This window comes from Capra hircus, chromosome 7, assembly GCF_001704415.2.
Source record: "Capra hircus breed San Clemente chromosome 7, ASM170441v1, whole genome shotgun sequence".
Classification (NCBI taxonomy): domain Eukaryota; kingdom Metazoa; phylum Chordata; class Mammalia; order Artiodactyla; family Bovidae; genus Capra; species Capra hircus.
In genome coordinates, this window is record NC_030814.1 from 90,425,886 (window position 1) to 90,445,672 (window position 19,787).

At 48.3% G+C, this 19,787-nt stretch overlaps 2 protein-coding genes across 5 annotated transcripts in view; one reads left to right on the forward strand and one right to left on the reverse strand.

Moving 5' to 3' along the window:
* ZFR2 (zinc finger RNA binding protein 2) overlaps nt 1-1,542 on the reverse strand; it is a 44,819-nt gene extending 43,277 nt beyond the window's left edge. For all 4 annotated transcript variants that reach the window (XR_001918334.1, XM_018050847.1, XM_018050846.1 and 1 more), the window contains exon 1: nt 1,461-1,542. Coding sequence is in view for 3 of the 4 variants with exons in the window: in XM_018050847.1 (XP_017906336.1) it covers nt 1,461-1,513 (53 nt within the window). In the remaining variant the exon portion in view is untranslated. The remainder of the gene's footprint in view (nt 1-1,460) is intronic.
* Nucleotides 14,768-19,787, forward strand: part of ATCAY (ATCAY, caytaxin) — a 40,178-nt gene continuing 35,158 nt past the window's right edge. The window contains exons 1-2 of the mRNA XM_005682575.3: nt 14,768-15,153; nt 17,498-17,615. Of these exons, the coding sequence (XP_005682632.1) occupies nt 17,539-17,615 (77 nt within the window). The 5' untranslated portion in view covers nt 14,768-15,153; nt 17,498-17,538. The remainder of the gene's footprint in view (nt 15,154-17,497; nt 17,616-19,787) is intronic.

Here is a 19,787-nt window from a genome sequence, read left to right on the forward strand (position 1 = left end):
GTAGTTCGAATCCAGTCTGTAAGCGACTGGCCCAGAAAGTTCTGCCAGGCTACCAGCTAGAACTGACCCTAGGGTGACACATGAAAATGATGTGAGGAGGGGGACCCTTTTCCCCAGGGGCACCAGCTCTGTCTACATCCCTGCCGGGGACCTGGTCTTGCGTGCCCAGCTGAAAAACAGACCAAACAGAGGCTCCAAGGAGAAGCCATGGAAAATGGTGTGTGTGTTTACATTTGGGGTCCAGAGGCACTCCATGTGTCCCTACCCCTAGATATTTCCTTCCGGGGGCTGCTTCCTGTCCCTGCCCACCCCCACACCCCCCCACCTCCCACCAGCTCTTCTCTCAGCTCCTTTCTCTCCCCTCCCAATGCTTGGGTCCCTGTCTGTTGTACTGCATTGCATTTTATTCACTAAGTCGTGTCTGACTCAGCTTCCCCAGGGACTGTAGCCCACCAGGCTCCTCTGTCCATGGGATTTCCCAGGCAAGAAAACTGGGGTAGGTTGCCGTTTCCTTCTCCAGGGGATTTTCCCGACCCAGAGATCGAACCTGTGTCTTCTGCATTGGCGGGCGGATTCTTTACCACTGAGCCATCAGGCAAGCCCTGCCAGTCTTACTGTTAGTCGCTCAGTCGCGTCCAACTCTTTGCGACCCCATAGACTGCGGACGCCAGGATCCTCTGTCCATGGGATCCTCCAGGCAAGAATTCCCTTCTCCGAGTTTGTTAAAACATCTCAAATACCCAATGGCCTCCTCCACTGACTTCCAGGATTCCAGGTCCCCCTACCCTTCCTTATGGTTCCCGTCCCCCGGAGCCCCCGGTGCCTGCTCTCCTGTTGGATCTCAGGACTTCCCTCAGGTCCAGACTGCTACTCCCTTGAGTCTCGGCCCGCCCCTCCAGTCAGGCCTCTATCCCCCTCCCCCAGGCCTCTGTCTCTCCCTCCGGGTCTGTGTGTTCTCTAGCACCCCCTGGCCCCCCGCTAGGGTTCCTCTCTCCAAACTTAAAATCCCCCTGCCTGGTCAGGAACCCCTCCGAGGCTGTCCTGCCTCCCAATCAGGGGTCAGGTTCGCACCTCCACTCCCCTGCTCCCCGCCGAGGTCTCTCCGCTCCACCCCCTGCCCCGCCAGGTGCCCTCACAGGCCAGTCTTCTCCCTACTCGCCCTACCCCCGCCCTCTGTCCTTGGCCCTTGCCCCGCCCCTAACCCAGTCACGTACCGTCCCACGCCGGTCTTCTCTCCCCCACCTCAGGTGCTGCATCCTCCTAGGGCAGCCCCTTCCGTGGTCAGACCTCGGTGCCCGCTGAGGTACAATTCCCCCTCGGGCCCATCCCCGCGACAGGCCGAGGGCTCCCTCCCACGTCAGGAGCCCGTCCGGCTCTCCCCGACAGAAACAACTCGGGGCCGTGGCCTCCCCGGGGCCGGGGTTGGGGTCGGACGGCGCCGGCGGCGCGGGGGCCGTTACCTGTACTGCGAGCTGACGCCTTGCGCAAAGCCGTAATAGTTACTCGCCGCCATCTTGGCGTCTCCACCAAGCGCCCGCAGACCCGGAGGCGCGAAGGGGCGGGGCCGTCAGCGCATGACGTCATCTGGCCGGCGCCTGGGCCGCGTGCCTCTCGCGCCCCGCCACGCGCCACAGGCCCCGCCCCCCCTCGCGAAGCTCGCGCCTTACTTACTAGTCTGCTTCCAAGGGCGTATCTTTGCCTCGAACCCCTCCCCTCGCTGCAAACCCCTCCCCTTACTCGGAGTCGCCCCTTTCCCTCTGCTCAGCATCGGGGTCTTTGGCGCGACCCTCTTCCAGTTGAGTCCCAGACGCGACCTTCTTTGATTTGGTTCAAGCTCCGCCCCTCGCTGCAAGCCCCGCCCAATATTGAACTTCCCTTTAACCTCTCAGCTTGGGGATTTCGAGGCTGCATTGGAGAAGGAAATAGCAACCCACTCCAGTACTCATGCCTGGAAAATCCCATGGACGGAGGAGCCTGGTGGGCTGCAGTCCATGGAGTCGCTAAGAGTTGGACATGACTGAGCGACTTCACTTTCACTTTTCACTTTGATGCATTGGAGAAGGAAATGGCAACCCACTCCAGTGTTCTTGCCTGGAGGATCCCAGGGACGGGGGAGCCTGGTGGGCTGCCGTCTATGGGGTTGCACAGAGTTGGACACGACTGAAGCGACTTAGCAGCAGCAGCAGCAGTGGTTTTTCCTTTTTGAGCGGGGTTTTGTTGCCCCGCTGACAGTTTCTGGCTGGGTGAATATGGCCCTGCTGATACCGCCAAGTCCTGCTGATCAGCACCCTGTTTGCCAGTCTTTCGTTAGAAGGCTCCAGTAGCTAAAATTCAGTGGCTCTAAATTCGTGGTTCTCAACTGGAGTGTTTTGCCCCCAGAGGACAGTGGACAGTGTCTGGGGACATCTGTGGCTGTCATGCCTGGAGTGCTCCTGGCATCAAGTAAGTGGGGACCAGGGATGCTGCACAACACCCAGCAGGGTGCAAGCAGGTGCCCCTTGACAGAGAAGAACCTGTCTCCAATATTGGCAGTGCCAAGGTGGAGAAACCCTTTTCTAAGGGTAATTCATTTGAGAGATATTTTTTTACCCAGGCAGGGCCTTCTTGGAGGGTAACAGTGAGCTGCCCGACACCAGTCCTCAAGAACTTGGATTCAGGGAAGCAGATCATAACCAAACTATTACAGTTATTATACTCTTTGGTTAAGAACAGATTTATTGAGATATACTTCACATACCATACAATTCACCCACCTAAAGTGTGCAATTCAGTGTTTTTTAGCATATTCATAAAGTTGTGGATGGCAGTTACAAACATTAATTCCAGAACATTTTCATCACTCCAAGAGGAAACCTTGTACCCCTTCACAGTTACTTGCCCACACCTCCGCCAGCCCCTGGCCACCACTAGTTTGCATTCCGTCTCTATGGATTTGCCAGTTCTGGACATTTCGTATAAATGGAATGTTACTCTGCAGTAAGAAGGAATAAACTCTTGACACAACAACTTGGACAAAGCTCTAGAGAATTATGCTGAGCAGGAAAAGCTGATGTCAAGAGGTCACATATGATTCTATTTACATAAAATTCTTGAAAGATCAAAAATTATAGAAATGGAGAATGTATTTGTGATTTCCACCACTTAAGGGCATGGGGGTGGGGGAACAGGGAATGGAAGTAGCTATAAAAGGGCAGCAAGAAAGCGCCTAAGGTGATTGAAATGTTGTGTATCTTGACTGTATCAAAAGCAATAGTGCTATTGTACTATAATTTTCTAAGATGTTATTAATACCATTGGGTAACATGGTGGAAAAGGGTACATGGGATCTTTCTGTGTTACTTTTTACAAATGTGTGTGAATCTACAATTATTTCAATTTTTTAAATTAATTTTTTGGAACTTCCCTGGTGGTCCAGTGGCTAAGACTCCACACTCTCAATTCAGGAGGCCAGAATTCTATCCCTGGTCAGGGAACTAGATCCCACATGCTGCAGCTAAGAGTCTGCAGACTGCAGTGAAGGTCAAAGATTCCACATGCTGCAACTAAGACACCAAATAAATAAATATTTAATTTTAAAAAAAATTTGAGCCCCCCCTCAAAAAGTGTCCATTTACTGATCATGCTGGAGTGGTGTTCTTTTGCCCCCCCTTTTAAGCAGGCGCAAGGCTAGTCAACCCTTGGACAGAAACCATGGCAAGCCCAGGGTGCCAAGGAAAGCCGTATGGGTGATTTAGTGGATGGCATTCTTCCATTTGTGTCTTAATGGCCATGTGTGGTCATTAAGGAACAATCCAGTGCGTCTGGCAAACGCAGCTCCCCCGCCATGCCCTGGCTGAAGGCCAGTGTGGTAATTACCCAGGACCTCATTCTGACTCCCTGAGGCTCTAACTAGCTAACCCAGGCTGCATACCTTTTACAAAAGCAGGTCTGTTTTCTCTGGAGTGCATACTATCTTTTTTTCCTATTATTTGCTGTAAGTGTTAGTCACTCAGTTGTATCTGACTCTTTGCAACCCGATGGACTGTAACCCACCAGCCTCTTCTGTCCGTGGAATTCTCCAGGCAAGAATACTGGAGTGGGTTGCCCTTCCTTTCTCCAGGGGAATCTTTCTTACTCAGGGATTTAACCCAGGTCTCCTGCATTGCAGGTGGATTCTTTACCATCTGAGCCACCAGGAAAGCCCCTATTTGCTGTGAGCAGTGTGTAAAATGCTTTACATGCACAACGTTATCTAGTCCACACAATAGCCCTCAGAAGTAGATACAGTTGATTCTCGTTATTGGCAGCAGTTCTGCTCTATAATGTTGCAGCAAACACTGAAATGGCAAATACTGACCTTTTGCTCCCAGGGGAAATACAGACTTAGGTTATTGAGAGCCTCAGATCACATTTTCATTAGTCGATCAATACCTGAATGTGTGTGTGTGTGTGTTTTATTTTGTTTAAGGGCATCTTGTTTAATATACATTGTAGTTGCTTTACATTGAACTCACAGTCCACAACACTATAACTCACACTTGAATGAAGCTTATCTAACATGCTTATTTTCTCCATAAGGCACATCTTGATAGCTTACAGTGAACAATGTCGGATTTTTGATTTCCGAAGATTTAGCTTCAGGACCAGAGACTAGGTTTGATCACTCAAGAGCTTTTGTGTAGCAGAGTTTTATTAAAGTTTAAAATGGACAGAGAAAGCTTCTGACATAGACATCAGAAGGGGGAAGGAGAGTGCCCCCTCGCTAGTCTTTTCAAGGCCTTATATACTTTTACTAGACTCAATCCTACAGCATACATCTTAAATTAACAAGATTAGAACTAACAATAGAAAAGTCTTACCAGACCTTGATGAAAGTGAAAGTGGAGAGTGAAAAAGTTGGCTTAAAACTCAACATTCAGAAAACGAAGATCATGGCATCCAGTCCCATCACTTCATGGGAAATAGATAGGGAAACAGTGGAAACAGTGTCAGACTTTATTTTGGGGGGCTCCAAAATCACTGCAGATGGTGAGTGCAGCCATGAAATTAAAAGACGCTTACTCCTTGGAAGAAAAGTTATGACCAACCTAGATAGCATATTGAAAAGCAGAGACATTACTTTGCCAACAAAGGTCTGTCTAGTCAAGGCTATGGTTTTTCCAGTGGTCATGTATGGATGTGAGAGTTGGACTGTGAAGAAATCTGAGTGCCGAAGAATTGATGCGTTTGAACTGTGGTGTTGGAGAAGACTCTTGAGAGTCCCTTGGACTGCAAGGAGATCCAACCAGTCCATTCTGAAGAAGATCAGCCCAGGGTGTTCTTTGGAAAGAATGATGCTAAAGCTGAAATTCCAGTACTTTGGCCACCTCATGCGAAGAGTTGACTCATTGGAAAAGACTCTGATGCTGGGAGGGATTGGGGGCAGGAGGAGAAGGGGACGACAGAGGATGAGATGGCTGGATGGCATCACCGACTCGATGGACATGAGCTTGAGTGAACTCCAGGAGTTGGTGATGGACAGGGAGGCCTGACGTGCTGCGATTCATGAGGTCGCAAAGAGTCGGACACGACTGAGCGACTGAACTGAACTTAACTGAGGGAAAACCACTAGACCATTCAGGTATGACCTAAATCAAATCCCTTACAATTATACAGTGGAAGCGACAAATAGACTCAAGGGATTAGATCTGACAGAGTGCCTGAAGAACTATGGATGGAGGTTCATGACATTGTACAGAAGGCAGTGATCATAACCATCCCCAAGAAAAAGAAATGCAAAAAGGCAAAATGTTGTTTCAGGATGCGTTACAAATAGTTGAGAAAAGAAGAGAAGCTAAAGGCAAAGGAGAAAAGGAAAGATATACCCATCTGAATGCAGGGTTCCAAAGAATAGCAAGGAGAGATAAGAAAGCCTTCCTCGGTGATCAATGCAAAGAAATAGAGGAAAACAATAGAATGGGAAAGACTAGAGATCTCTTCAGGAAAATTAGAGATACCAAGGGGACATTTCATGCAAAGATGGGCACAATAAAGGACAGAAACAGTATGGACCTAACAGAAGCAGAAGATATTAAGAAACGGTGACAAGGCAAGGACACACAGAAGAACTATACCAAAAAAATCTTAATGACCCAGATAACCATGATAGTGTGATTGCTCACCTAGAGCCAGACATCCTAGAGTGTGAAGTCAAGTGGACCTTAGGAAGCATCACTATGATAAAAGTTAGTGGAGGTGATGAAATTCCAGTTGAGCTATTTCAAATCCTAAAAGATGATACTGTGAAAGAGCTTCACTCAATATGCCGGCAAATATGGAAAACTCAGCAGTGGCCACAAGACTGGAAAAGGTCAGTTTTCATTCCAATCCCAAAGAAAGGCAATGCCCAAGAATGTTCAAACTATTGCACAATTACACTCATCTCACACACTAGCAAAATAATGTTCAAAATTCTCCAAGAATGTTCAAATTCTCCAAAATGTTCAAAATTCTTCAACAGTACATGAACTGAGAACTTCCAGATGTTCAAACTGAAGATAGAAAAGGCAGAGGAACCAGAGAACTAATGGCCAACATCCATTGGATCATAGAAAAAGCAAGAGAATTCCAGAAAAATATCTACTTCTGATTTATTGACTATGCCAAAATCTTTGACTGTGTGAATCACAATAAACTGTGGAAAATTATTAAAGAGATGGGAATACCAGACCACCTTATCTGCCTCCTGAGAAATCTATATGCATGTCAAGAAGCAACTGTTAGAACTGGACATGGAACAACAGACTGGTTCCAAGTTGGGAAAGGAGTACGTCAAGGCTGTATATTGTCACCTACTGATTTAACTTATATGCAGAGTACATCATGCGAAATGCTGGGCTGGATGAAGCACAAGCTGGAATCAAGACTAGGGGGAGAAATATCAATAACCTCAGATATGCAGATGACACCCCTCTTATAGCAGAAAGCAAAGAAGAACTAAAGGGCCTCTTGATGAAAGTGAAACAGGAGAGTGAAAAGGCTGGCTTAAAACTCAACATTCAGAAAACTGATATCATGGCATTCGGTCCCATCACTTCATGACAAATAGATGGGGAAACAATGGAAACAGGGACAGACTATTTTGGGGGGCTCCAAAATCACTGCAGATGGTGACTACAGCCATGAAATTAAAAGACGCTTACTCCTTGAAAGAAAAGCTATGATTAACCTAGACAACATATTAGAATGCAGAGACATTACTTTGTTGACAAAGGTCCATCTAGTTAAAGCTATGGTTTTTCCAGTAGTCATATATGGATGTAAGAGTTGGACCATAAAGAAATCTAAGCACCGAAGAACTGATGTTTTTGAACTGTGGTGTTGGAGAAGACTCTTGAGAGTCCCTTGGACTGCAAGGAGATCAAACCAGTCTATCCTAAAGGAAATCAGTCCTGAATTTTTCTTAGGAGGACAGATGCTGTAGCTGAAGCTCCAATACTTTGGCCACCTGATGCGAAGAACTGACTCATCTGAAAAGACCCTGATGCTGGGAAGGATTGAAGGCAGGAGGAGAAGGGGTCGACAAAGGATGAAATGGTCGGATGGCATCACTGACTTGATGGACATGAGTTTGAGCAATCTCCGGGAGTTGGTGTTGGACAGGGAAGTCTGGCACCCTGCAGTCCATGGGGTCGCAAAGAATCGGACATGACTGAGTAACTGAACTGAACTGAACTGGACCCCTTCCTCCTTGAGGGCTCCAGACTCCTTATCAGCCTACCTAAATTAACTCTCTCAATTGCAGCCTTCTTGTGCTAACAAAAACTAGACAGCACTTCAGCACCATGCGTGGAGGCCATTATAAATAGCAAAATCACCAACAAATCCCCAAATGTTAAAAGTATGGCACTAAATAGACCCCCAAAAGACAGTTGTTTACAGTCAAGGCTTGAACGAGCATCACCTGGTTCAGCCTCAGCTGGGAACACATGGACGGCCAGTACTCGATTTTTTTTACTTCTCTGTGTTGTCTACAAATGATCCTGAAAGCACCGTGTGTATTGAACTTGGGGGTTACACATAACGTTCAACAGGCAAATTTACAAATACAGAAACTGCAAATAATGAGAATCAAATGTATTTGTATGAATCACCTTTGCAGATGAAGAGAAGAAGATTCAAGGAGGTTTAGCCATTTCATTGCCTCAACAAATTTTATTGAGAACCAACTTTGTTTCAAGCCAAAGAATTGATGCTTTCAAACTGTGGTGTTGGAAAAGATTCTTGAGAGTCCCTTGGACTGCAAGGAGATCAAACCAGTCAATCCTAAAAGAAATCAATCCTGAATATTCATTGGAAGGACTCATGTTGAAGCTGAAGCTACAATACTTTGGCCACCTGATGTGAAGAGCTGACTCACTGGAAAAGACACTGATGCTGGGAAACATTGAAAGCAGGAGGAGAAGGGGGCAACAGAGGAAGAAATGGTTGACAGAGGATGAGATGTTTGGATGGCATCACCAACTCAGTGAACATGAGTTTGAGCAAGCTCCAGGAGATGGTGAAGGACAGAGAAGCCTGGTGTGCTTCAGTCCATGGTTTGCAGTCAGACACGAATGAACAACAACAACAGTTATCTTGGGAGGGGGGCTGTCCTGGGCATTGTAGAGTGTTGGGCAGTGTCGTTGGTCTTTACCTGCTCCATGCCAGTATCAACTCCATCCCCTCCAGTCATGATAATCAAAAATATCCCTGACATCACCAAATGTCCCAAGATGGGTAAAAGTGCCCACAGGTTCTCAACCACTGATCTAAGGATTAAAAATACAGCAATGACAAAATGAAACATCTCTGACCTCAAGAAACTTAGGGGAATGGGAATGGGACATCAATGTTCCATGGGGACAGAGTTTCCGTTTGGGAAGATGAGAAAGTTCTAGAGATGGATGGTAGGGGGAGTGTCCAACAATATGAAGCCACTAAACTTTACATTTAAAAATTATTAGAATGAGGACTTCTCTAGTGGTTAAGACTTTGCCTTCCAATGCAAGGGGTGTGGTCAGGGAACTAAGATCCCACATGGCCAAAGAACCAAAACATAAAACAGAAACAATATTGTAAACAAATTCAATAAAGACTTTTAAAAAGGTCCACATCCAAAAGAACCCTTAGGGACTTCCTCGGTGGTGCAATGGGTAGGAAACCTCCTGCCAATGTAGGGGACACAGGTTCAATCCCTGGTCCAGGAGGATCCTACATGCCACATAGCAACTGGGCCCGTGCACCACAGCTACAGAAGCCTGCTTGCTGCAACTGCTATAGCCTGCGTGCCTGGAGCCCTCACTGAAGCAGGAAAAGCCACTTCAGTGTGAAGCCCATGCACCCCAATTAGAGAGTAGCATGCACTCACCCAGCTAGAGAAAAGCCTGCACAGCAATGAAGACCGAGCACAGCTGAAATAATAAAAAATAAATAAGAAAGAAATAAAATTGTACAAAGAAGAAACGGTGGTGACTGTAGAGGGTTAAATGATTTTTGAAATCTTTAAACATTCAGTTCAGTCGCTCAGTTGTGTCCAGTTCTTTGTGATCCCATGGACTGCAGCACGCCAGGCCTCCCTGTCCATCACCAACTCCCAGAGATTGCTCAAACTCATGTCCATCGAGTCAGTGATACCATCCAACCATCTCATCCTCTGTTGTCCCCTTCTCCTCCTGCCTTCAATCTTTCCCAGCATTAGAGTCTTTTCAGATGAGTCAGTTCTTCGCATCAGGTGGCCAAAGTATTGGAGTTTCAGCTTCAGCATCAGTCCTTCCAATGAATATTCCAGACTGGTTTCCTTTAGGATAGACTGGTTTGATCTCCTTGCAGTCCAAGGGACTCTCAGGAGTCTTCTCCAACACCACAGTTCAAAAGCATCAATTCTTCAGTCCTCGGATTTCTTTATGGTCCAACTCTCACATCCATACATGACTACTGGAAAAACCATAGCTTTGACTAGACGGACCTTTTTCAGCAAAGTAATGTCTCTGCATTCTAATATGTTGTCTAGGTTAATCATAGCTTTTCTTCCAAGGAGTAAGTGTCTTTTAATTTCATGGCTGCAGTCACCATCTGCAGTGATTTTGGAGCCCCCAAGATAAAGTCTGTCCCTGTTTCCATTGTTTCCCCATCTATTTGTCATGAAGTGATGTAACCGGATGCCATGATCTTAGTTTTCTGAATGTTGAGTTTTAAGCCAACTTTTTCACTCTCCTCTTTCACTTTCATCAAGAGGCTCTTTAGTTCTTCAATTACTGCCATAAGAGGGGGGGGTGTCATCTGCATATCTGAGGTTATTGATATTTCTCCCAGCAATCTTGATTTCAGCTTGTGCTTCATTCAACCCAGCATTTCTCATGATGTACTCTGCATATAAGTTAAATAAGCAGGGTGACAATATTCAGGCTTGATGTACTCCTTTCCCGACTTGGAACCAGTCTGTTGTTCCATGTCCAGTTCTAACTGTTGCTTCCTGACCTGCATACAGATTTCTCAAGAGGCAGATACTGTGGTCTGGTATTCCCATCTCTTTAAGAATTTTTCAGTTTATGGTGATCCACACAAAGGCTTTGGCATAGTCAATAAAGCAGAAATAGATGTTATTCTGGAACTCTCTTGCTTTTTTAATAATCCAGTGGATGTTGACAATTTGATCTCTGGTTCCTCTGCCTTTTCTAAAACCAGTTTGAACATCTGTTCAAACCAGTTTGAAGTTCACGGTTCATGTATTGCTAAAACTTGGCTTGGAGAATTTTGAGCATTACTTTACTAGTGTGTGAGATGAGTGCAATTGTGCGGTAGTTTGAGCATTCTTTGGCATTGGCTTTCTTTGGGATTGGAATGAAAACTGACCTTTTCCAGTCCTGTGGCCACTGTTGAGTTTTCCAAATTTGCTGGCATATTGAGTGCAGCACTTTCACAGCATCGTCTTTTAGGATTTGACATAGCTCAGCTGGAATTCCATCACCTCCACTAGCTTTAAACGTTATTAGATGGTAGATTTTATGTCCATGAGATTCTCCAGGCAAGACTACTGAAGTGAGTTGCCATTCCCTTCTCCAGGGGGATCTTCCTGACCCAGGGATCAAACCTGAGTCTCCTGCATTGCAAGCAGATTCTTTGCCATCTGAGCCACCAGGGAAGCTCTCTCGCTATATTTTAACCACAATTAAAAATAAACCCGACAAGAGCAAAATTTGTTTCGCGCAAGAGGCTTGGCGGCGGCGGCGGCGGCAGCACCACGGACAGCTCCCGGCAAGCTCCCAGGAAGGAGGGGCCGCTGCTTTACAGAAGCCCTGTCGCAAATTCTTTTCTTCTTCTCCTTTATCCATGCAACTCCTACTCACTCGTCAGGGCCCAATTCACATAATCACCTCCGCTGCCCAACTCTGAGAAATCTCCCCATGCCTCAGAAAGCCACTCTACTCCAAAGATCTCTTTTTGCTGTTTTTTAGTCACTAAGTCGTGTCTGACTCTTTTGTGACCCCATGGACTGTAGCTTGCCAGGCTCCTCTATCCATGGAGTTTTGCAGGCAAGAATACTGGAGTGGGTTTCTATTTCCTTCTCCAGAGGATCTTCCCGACCCAGGGATCGAACCTGTGTCTCCTGCATCTCCTGCGTCTCCTCTTTGGCAGGTGGATTCTTTACCAGTGTGCCACCGGGGACTCTAAGTCAGCCCACACTCCCCTGCCCATTTGCTTCTCCGAGTAGGAGTTCTCTGAAAGCATAGTCTTATTCAGTTTTGGACCCCAGTGCCCAGCACCAGAGCTAATCTGGATTCCCGACTTAGTATCTTTCCCCAGAGCTCCACTGCCTCCAGCCAGGAAGTGCAGAATCCAGACTTTGTTCCAGAGGCTCTGGGCTCTCCTCTGGTGCTGTGGGGTGGTTGTCTTAACACCTTTGGCTCAGAAGGCCACAGCCACCGAACCAGTAAGAGGGGTGGCCACATGAATAGAGTGTTGTCTGAAACTACAAAGGGAGCCTGCATCTATGGTGTCTACCTGCATTTTCCAATATCTCCTTTGTGCCGGGTGCAGCTGCCATGGTACATTACAGTGTACAAAAGAAACCAAGTCTCTTTCTCTTCAAATTTCTATTCCAATAAGTGGGGGGAATAAACAAAGAAACAAGTAAATAATTTCAAACAATTGTGTTATGGAAAAAAAAAAAAAAGGACTTCCCTGGCAGTCCAGTGGTTAATTAAGACTCTGTGCTTCCAATTCAGGGGGCATGGGTTCAATCCCTGGTGGGGTAACTAAGATCCCACATGCCATGTGACATGGTCCCCCGCTCAAAAAAAAAAAAAACCCACTGTTTAAAATAATCTGTATTTGGGGGACTTACCTTGTGTTCCAGTGGTAAATAACCTGCCTTGCAATGAGTGGATATGAGTTTGATCCCTGGCCAGGAAACTAAGATCCCACATTCCACACACTCAAAAATTTAAAAATAAAATGCATCAGTCTTAAGCATAGAATTAGCATATCATTCAGCAATGCCACTCTCAGGTATACACCCAAGTTCACTGAAAACAGGGATTCACACAAATCCATGTACACCCACAACAGCCAAAATGTAGAAATGCTTTTTGTTTATCTACTGGTGGATGAATAAACAAACAAGAAAATGGCACAAGCATACATACAATGAAATATATGATTCAGCCAAGAAGATGAATGAGGCACTGACACACACCACGATGCAGATGATCCTGGAAAAATGATGGTGAGTGAGAGAAGCCAGATACAGAAGATGGCATGGTAGATTATTCCATTGATATGAAATATCCTGAACAGGCAAACCCACAGAGACAGAAAGTGGATTAGTGGTTGCCAGGGGCTGGGAAGGGGGAATTAAAGGACGGCTTAATGGGTGTGGGATTTAGGGTGATGAGAAGTTCTGGAACTAGACAGTGGCTATGGTGGCGCAACAGCATGAGTGTACTGCATGTCACTGAACATACACTTTCAAATGGCTAAAGCGGTAAATTTTGCATGATGCATACTTTGTACTTGCGTGCATGTGCTCAGTCATGTCCTAACTCTGTGACCTGATGGACTGCAGCCCGCCAGGCTCCTCTGTCTATGGAACTTTCCAGACAAGAATACTGGAGTGGGTGGCCATGCCCTTTTCCAGGGGATCGTCCCAAGCCAGGGATCAAAGCAGTGTTTCCTATATCTCCTTCATTTGCAGGTGGACTCTACTGCTGAGCCACCTGGGAAGCTGACATGTATTTTACCACAGTAATTAAAAAAAAAAATTGTACTGAAAAACAGACTAGGGAATGGGAGGAAGGATGATGGAGTAAGAGATAATGGTGGGGGATGATCAGGGAGGGCCTCTCTGAGCTGGCACCTGAATAATGCAAACATCTGGGAGAAGGGCATTCCTGGCAGAGGGAACAGTTCGTGCAAAGGCCCTGTGGTGGGAATGAGCATGATGTGTTCACAGAACAAGTGAAAAACCACCACAGTGATTAAGAGGCACAGGCGAGAACAACAGGTATCCAACCCTGCTTGGGGTTATGTATTAAGTTTTCTTGTGGCTGCCATAACAAAGTACCATACTAGGAGGCTCAAAACAATAAAAAATAGTTGTTGTTGTTGTTGTTGTTTTTATTGTGCTGCAAGGCATGTGTGATCTTAGTTCCCTGACCAGGGACTGAATCCGAGCCCCCTGCAATGGAGGCATGGAATCTTAACCACCGGACTGCCAGGGGAGTCCCAGGAAATTTTTTCTCTCCCAATTGTGGAGGTCAGAGTCTGAAGATAGTGGCAAGGTTGGAGCCTTCTGGGGGCTGTGAGGAGAATGCACTGACTGCTCCCCCAGCTTCTAGAGACCGCCAACCATCCTTCATGTCCCCTGGCTTGCAGGTGCCTCGCGCTGATCTCTGCCTCCATCTCACAGGGCGTCCCCCCTCCTCTTCTCTCATGAAGTTACTTGTCGTGGGATTTAGGGCTCATCTTTAATCCAGGATGATCTCATCTGGAGATCTTTAACTTAATTCCACCTGCAAAGACCCCTTTTCCCCCAATAAGGTTACATTCACAAGTTCCAGGGGCTAAAACATAGAGGTATCTTTTAGCGGGGGGAAGAAGGCACCACTCAACCTGCTACCAGTCTAAACATAAAATCAGTAATAGCAGGAAACCGCGCAGAACTCTTCTCATGCTGTGGTATGTGCCAAGCACCCAGCACGGATCACCTCATTAAATGCTGAAACGCCAGAGGCCCAACGTTTCTTTTTCGCAAATGAGGAAACTAAGGTCCAACAAGTACGATCACTTACCCAGTCGAGTCCCCCATCTCGTGGCTGAGCCAGTATTCAAACCGATTATGGTCTGATTTCAGAGAGTGCGCTCTTAACTCTATTCTACCGTCTTTCAGGGCGGGGCTACCGCACGCACACCTGCAGGGGGCGCCTTTCCCTCGGTGGCCCCGAGCGCGTGTGTCTAAGAATCTTTCTGCCTCCCCAGCACCCAGCCTGGTCTTCGGTACATGGGTCATAGGAAGTGGCCAGCTGAGGGACCCACGAAGTGGGTACAGGAGGTTATTATTCCTTCTCTCATGTTCCAAGGAATGAGGCCATCGCTGCCGTTTATATATTTATTTGTTCCTTGTTTTTGTTTTTGAATCTGTGATGCGCCATCAGGAATCATTTCCGCTTCTGCCCCCAGTGAGGCTCTTAGCGCTGCTCCCCTCTCAGCCAATGGAGATCACCGATTCTGCCAGGGGGCTGTGCTTTTTGGTCAGCCCTGCCCCCACCCACCCACCCTGCACACAAAAGCAGCATAATTGACTGTCTTAAAGGAAGCCGAGCCTCTGCCAGCTACGAGCTGGCGAGAAGAAAATACCTCGGGAGGCACAAGCTGAGACAACGATGACCCAAGACGCAGCCGCGGCCGAGCAAGGGGGAGTCGACCGCTAACTGCAAGCCTTCCCTGCCCGCCGCCCCACCATCCCTGGACAAAAAGCGCCCGTCTGCGCCCGCCGCGTTGCTCTGGGTGACCTTCGTTGGATGCAGAGTTAGCCCTGAGCGCATCTTCCTCGGATGCTCTGAAGGCCGGGGGACCGCGCTCTGCAGGCGCCGGGGGCTCGTCTTTGTTTGCGCTCACCCGGGAGAGGCCGCGGAGGTAGCCGGTACTCGCACGGAGGTGAGTCCACTTTCCCCCCGCCCTGTTGAAGAAGATCGTCCCCCATGTTTCTGGAGCTGCAAACCCGGCTTCTGGCAGATGGGCGGGTGGGTGCTGAGAGCCGGGGTACTTGGCGATTCTTGGAATGGCAACACCTCCATTTTTTCCCCACGCGGAGAAAACCATCCGCCGCGCGCGCGCACACACACACACATACACACCCACAAGGTTCACCTCGCGTGCCCACCGTTCACCTGGAAGGCAGAGGATTGCACCATTTCCAGGCTGTGTCGGGAGATTAGGCGGCTCAAACCCTCAGCCCCTCTCTGGGACGCTTCCTGCGAGACCAAAATGTACAAGTCCCAACTCTGTGCGTTTCCTATTTATAACGCCGTGAGCGGATTTGGAAAAAGGATTTGACAGAAGTGCACGTAAAGGCTTGCCTATGGGGTGGGGAGGAAGGGAGATGGGTACAGACAAGAGATGCCTCCTCCTGTGTCTGAACTTGTATGCGCGGGGCTGATAATTCAGCACCACGGCAGAAAGGACCGCTTCTCAGCTTCCGCTCGCTGCCTCCTTATTCGATGGTCCTTGAATGTGAAGTGGGGACCAGAGGGCGGGAGTGTCCAGGGCCCAGCGGGACCCACCCACATCCCGGCATTTAGAGGATCGTGGGGCAGACATGTGAGGCTCCAGGCTCGGCTGTAGGTGGGGTAGGGGGGTGGCCCTTTTCAGGGGGCTGAGGCCACACTCAGCTCAGGAGAAGAAAGACAGACGCAAAGACCACTCCCTTCATAAAGAAAATGAATTCTACTGACGCGAACTTTCCCTTGCGGTAAGATTCTGGGTGGCGGTTGCCCATAGCATCAGGAAGAGATCTCTCTTCTCCCCCCGCCCCCCACCTTCCGTACTGCGTCTTACTGTCCCTCCTCCATGAATGAGTGACGACATCCAGGGCAGTGACAAAATCGAGTGAGAAACTCTCACTGAATGGGGGAGGGCCACATTTCAGACACCCCCTCTCTCCTACCTGGCCCTCACCCTGCTCCCTCTGAGTCCTCCCTCTGAGCCCCAATCCCAGAGGCAGACCCACCATCCGCAGGGGTTTCCGTCCAGCGAGGGGCTTTGGAAGACACACCCAAATAGAGAGCCACCCACCAGCTTTAGAGAGGCAGCTGCGGCGTGGGGGAGGGGGGAGGGCTGGACGCGGGACCTTAGGTGCTGGCAAGTGAAGATGACAACTTAATCTCAGCTCTATGGACGTTTGGGGCCGGATCACTTTTTATTAAGGGGGGACCATCCTGGACACGGTGAAGCACTGAGCAGCATCACTGTTCTCCACCCACTTGATGTCAGTAGCGCCTCCCCCCCACCCCACCCCCCACCCCGCATATGACAACTGAAAACACGCCTCCAAACATTACCAAGCGACTGGTGAGGCGGGAGGCAGCATCACCCCCAACTGAGAACCACTGGCTTAAAAGCACAGAACCTGTGTTATTTATTGAGTCATAAGATCTTGGGTGTAATTCCAAAAAGGATGTTAGAGGTTATGTCTGGATCCAGTCTTTCATTGATAGACCCAGAAAGTGAGGCAGGGGAAGTCTGCCATGCCCCAGGACATGTTCATGTTCATGCCCCAAGTTCAGTCTCACTCAGCAGTTCTGACCACACTCCCAGACAGCCCAGCACTTAAGGCACCATCTAGAGCACTAACCCCACCCCATGCCTGCCCCCAGCTGGCTCCTCACAACGTTAAAAACAAAACTGGCGTTTTGTGGTTAGTGAGAAATTACGATCCTGATTTCCAACCCCAGGCACTTTCTCACTGTCTTTTTTAGTCCTAGGGTCAGGTTATCAGGACTTGCTTCTTCTTAGGGGCATGGGAGTAGCAGACAGAGGGGCAAGGGGAGGTGGGCCAGAGCAGATACAGGTGGTTGGAGTTAACCAGGTCCTGTCTGAATGTCAGCCCCAGCAAGGAAACTTAATTATATCAGTCATTAGCACTTTAGTATAAATGACTTTAGTTGCATTTATGGCTTCCTAGTTGAATTCCAAGGTAAGGGAGGCAGGTGAGCCATGGGGAGGGTGGATTTCAGAGCTTCACTGGGAGGTAGTTTATAACTGGAGGCTCAGCCCCTCCTTTGGGTTCCAATTCCTGACCCACCCACATGGATTTTCAGCTTTCTATGTCTCTGTTTTCTCACCTGTGACATGGAGAAGCCTCATGGGTCCAGGCAGTGATTCAGTAAGATGACAGACACAAGTGCTCTTTACAGACGGATCTCTCAAGTTCTGTGCACGGGTGGGGAATTGTCATTAGGATGAATCTCTAGTAAACCCTCCATCCACGGCTCTCTTTCAGGATTCACCCCTACTTCAAGTCGGCACCTCTTCCCAGCTCTCATGGGAACCACCGAAGCCACACTCCGGATGGAGAACATGGACGTGAAGGAAGAATGGCAGGACGAAGCTCTGCCCAGGTACGGCTCCCCCGGCCTGCATGTCAGCTGTGGAGGGAGTGCCTGGCCCGACACTTCTCCCAGGTGTGGCACAGACACCCCAGTTGACCCGGCCAAGTTCATAATTGGTATTTGCTAACTTAAGATGGATTTCCCACCTCTCCCCGCCCACCTCTGCCAAAGTGCTAAAATAGCTCCCATTCCCACACTCTTGTAAGAATTCTAAACATTCTTCTATGAAGAAAACCATCTTATGGACTTTTGGGCTTCCCTGGTGGCTCAGATGGTAAAGAATCTGCCTGCAGTATAGGAGACCCAGGTTCCATTCCTGGATCGGGAAGATCCCCTGGAGCAGGAAATGGCTAACCACTCCAGTATTCTTGTCTGGAGAATTCCATGGACTGAGGAGCCTGGTAGGCTACAGTCCATGAGGTCGCAAAGAGGTGGACATGACTGAGCAACTGACACTTTCATGGGCTGTGACAATCTTCTTACCTGGGTTCCCCAAAATCCAGGTAACAGTGTGTTTTTATCTGCAGCAGCATATCCCCGCTTAAAATCGCTGGCTCAGATGCTCATTCCTTGAAAGCTCTGGGTTTCAGCCTCCACGCGCTCCTGCCGCTCTCCATCCTTCATGCCCCCCGGCCCCTGCTGCTCCCTTCCTGTTCCTTCTGTGCTGGGCTGGCTCTGATGTTCTGACTTTGCACTGGCTGTTCCCTCTGCCAGGAGTGCTCTTCCCCAGACACCCGCCTCCCCTGCCTCCTTCAGATCTCTGCCCACTGGCCACCTTCTTAGAGAGGACCTCCTAGCCCTTTCATTACCCACCTCCCCCAGTTCTTAAATTGTTTCCTTCCTATATAACAGCCCTCCCAAAATATCCATGTCCTAATTCCTCCCTGGAGAATGTTCGTTAATGTGGCAAAAGGCACTTTGCAAATATGAGTGAGTTAGGGATCTCAAAATGGGGAGATGACAATCCTGGATTGTCGAGGGGGAGGTCCTTAATGTAATCACAGGATTCTGTATAAGACAGTGGTCCCAAACCTGTTTGGCACCAGGGACAAGTTTCATGGAAGACAGTTTTTCCACAGATCTGGGGTGGGGGCAAGGGAATGGTTTGGGGATGATTCAAGTACATGACATTTCTTGTGCACTTTATTTCTATTATGATTGCATCAGCTCCACCTCAGATTGTTAGGCATTAGATCCCAGAGTTTGAGGACCCCCAGTATAAGAGGATGGAAGGGGACTTCCCTGGCTGTCCAATGGTTAGGACCCCGAGCTTCCAGCGAAGGGAGGGCAGGTTCAATCCCTGGTTGGGGAAGTAAGATCCTACATGCCTCAGGGCACAGTTTAAAAAAAAAAAAAGGAAGGTTTGTCTACAGGTGTAGGAGCTGTGATGATGACAGTAACAACTTGGAGTCACGGGAGGAAGAGGCCACCGGCCAGGGATGCAGTGCTGGTTTCTCCAGGAAACACCAGCCCCATGAAACTGACTTCAGACTTACTTCTGGTGTCTAGATCCATAAGAGAATACATCTGTGCTGTTTGAAGCCACTAAATCTGGAACAATTTGTTACAGCAGCCACAGGAGACTCATACAATCTAATATGCTGACTATTCCATACACTTGTTTACAATCTGTTCTCCGCGATGGATCCCATGAGAGCAGGGGCCTTCGGTGTGATCACAGGCATACAGTTGGTGCTCAGTAGGTATGGGTGAATGGATGACAGTCATTAGTAGGAATGAAAAATCCTGAGAAGGGAGCCGTGTGTGGCTGAGGTACTTGCCTCTGTTTTCTCCTCCAGCAAGGCGTTAAGTAAGAGGAAATATCAGCAGCACAGGCTCCCCCTGATTCAACTGCTCATCTCCTCCCCATTTTTTTTTTCTTGGCCATGCTGCACGGCTTGCAGGATCTTAGTTCCCCGACCATGGTTCGAACCCATGTCCCTTGCACTGCTATGTGGATTCTTAACCACTGAACCACCGGGAAGTCCCTCCCTCCCACTCTTTAAAAAATATTTATTTATTTAGTTGGCTGCATGGAGTCTTAGCTTTGGCACACAGACTCTCTAGTTGTGGCACGTGGACTTGGTTACCCCAAGGCATGTGGGATCTTAGTTCCCCGACCAAGGATCGAACCCACGTCCCCAGCATTGCAGGACAGATTCTTAACCAATGGATTGCCAG